General features: G+C 48.2%; 1 protein-coding gene across 1 annotated transcript in view; it reads left to right on the top strand.

Moving 5' to 3' along the window:
- The window catches only part of DENND1B (DENN/MADD domain containing 1B), a 97385-nt gene that overhangs the window by 35887 nt on the left and 59384 nt on the right, over positions 1 to 2114 (top strand). Inside the window, exon 5 of the mRNA XM_014532352.1 lies at positions 668 to 787. Coding sequence (XP_014387838.1) covers positions 668 to 787 — 120 coding nt within the window. The remainder of the gene's footprint in view (positions 1 to 667; positions 788 to 2114) is intronic.

The raw sequence follows: 2114 nt of genomic DNA, 5'->3' as shown, positions 1-2114 counted from the left end.
AGAGAGAGAGAGAAACATCCATGATGAGAGAGAGTCATGGATCGGCTGCCTCCTGCAAGCCCCCCACTGGGGATGGAGCCCACGACCCGGGCCTGTGCCCTGACCGGGAATCAAACCTGACCTCCTGGTTCCTAGGTTGATGCTCAACCCCTGAGCCACACCGGCCGGGCCTTTTACAATACTGAAGACAGGATTCGGAGAGATGGGCTAAGGGATGCTAGTAATCGATGCTGGTGACAGCCTCGCGTTACCTGCTTTCGGGGGAACTAATGTACCTGCCAACGGCACAGTTTTCACACGAATCGCGAGGACACGATGGAGGAAGAGGAGCTAGGAGGGGTGCCGTGAGCCTTGGGCGTTTCTCCAGGTGTGAACATTATTAAAAGCTGCCCACGTACACGTGTCCTGATGCCTCCCTGGGAAGGGATTAGCACGTGCAGGGTTGCTTGGCGTGGAAGGTGTCACCGCCGACTTGGATATTTGGCGCATGACTTAGTTCAAGCTCACGCGTCTGACACTCATTTTGTTCCTGGCACGTGGTTCTGGCTCGAAGAACCAACTCACTGGACAGGAGAAGCCGATGCCACACACACCAGTGCTCTTGCCCTTGCTTTTCTGTGTGGCTGTTCTTGCCCAAGGCTGAGCTGCGGGCTGTCCTGTGTTCCAGGGTGTCTCAGAATCAAGTGGGGCAGCACTTCGCCTTCGTGCTGACGGACATCGAAAGCAAGCAGAGATTTGGCTTCTGCAGGCTCACCTCTGGCGGCAGGATCTGCTTATGCATCCTCAGGTGAGCACTTACGGGGGGAAAATGAATCTCTCTCATCATGGATGTTTCTCTCTCTCTCTCTCTCTCTTTCTCTCCCTCCCTCTCCCTCTCCCTCTTCCTCTCCCACTCCCCCTCTCTCTGAAATCAATAAAAATATATTTAAAAAAATATGGACATGGGCCAAACTAGAGTCTGTGGAAATGTGTATAGGAAAAGAAATAACATTTAGTAACTAAAAATATTTGCAAAGAACATGTCGGCCCAGAGTCGAGGTCCACTCTGTGCGTTTGCCTCCATGCCTTCTTCAGGCACAGCATTCTCACCGGGATAACGATTGTCCGGAAAATGGATGTTTTATCCAGAAGGTGCGACGCTGCCAACGGCGGGTTGGTTCTCCTGATTTGAAGCCAGTCGGTTGGGCAGTGGGGGCGGGCAGTGTCCGTGTGGGAGACGGGTGGGGAGGGCTCCTTCCATCATTTTGCTTCATGATGGAAGTTCAGAGGCTGGGGTTTGAAGGGGAGTCTTCCCTTATGCGCTCTCCCGACCCAGGTGTGCCCTCGTGGAAAGACCAGAGATGGGTGGGCTCCCCGATTTTCTTCGGAGAATTTTTAAATCTTTTCATTAAAAAAAAATCAAATGGATAGAAGTTTCGAGACGTGTACAACGGGCTCATATACACATCCTCTCAATTCACATTTATAATCAAGTTTCTCTCTTTTTCCCTTCTCTCCCCCCCCCCAAACCTATGTACACTCACATATATTCCTTATTCTATTCCTTACATTTCTGAGCCAGAAAATGTGTACAAAATGCTTTCCAGCCTCTTTTCTCCATCCCTGGATGATGCTCTTCTAAGACTTAAAAGCAACTTGAATTCACCTTCGAGTTCCAAGCCAGAAAATTGGCCCACGATGCTGTAAAAATGAGGGTTTTTCTTTCTCTCTCTCTCTCTCCTGGATTTTATGTTACGATGTGACTTGAAAGTAAATCGAGGTGATTTGTTCACTAAAAAGCAGAAATATTAGGATTTCAGTTTATTTCTATAAACATGGATATTGAATTTTGAGTTTTCAGCCCCAGTGGTATCTCGGGCTCTTTCTACGACACGTCTACCCTCGTTGAACGAGATCTCAGAAATACCCTAAGATATGACTCATTTAAGTCTTAGCCCATTGTTTATAGTCATAATTGCTTTCATATGCCGGCTGAAAAAAAAAAGAAAAAAAAAAGCCCAAATGACATCTTTTCCTAACGGGATTAACATGCTTTTACGACTATAAAATTGTCGCCGAGGTTCAGAGGGAAATGCCCTCATCAGGAAGACGGATTGGTGCTGAGGCCTTTCTAG

Source organism: Myotis brandtii, unplaced genomic scaffold (genome assembly GCF_000412655.1).
Source record: "Myotis brandtii unplaced genomic scaffold, ASM41265v1 scaffold888, whole genome shotgun sequence".
NCBI lineage: Eukaryota > Metazoa > Chordata > Mammalia > Chiroptera > Vespertilionidae > Myotis > Myotis brandtii.
The sequence above is the reverse complement of the archived record's forward strand: the minus strand, read 5'-3'. Positions and strand labels throughout refer to the sequence as shown.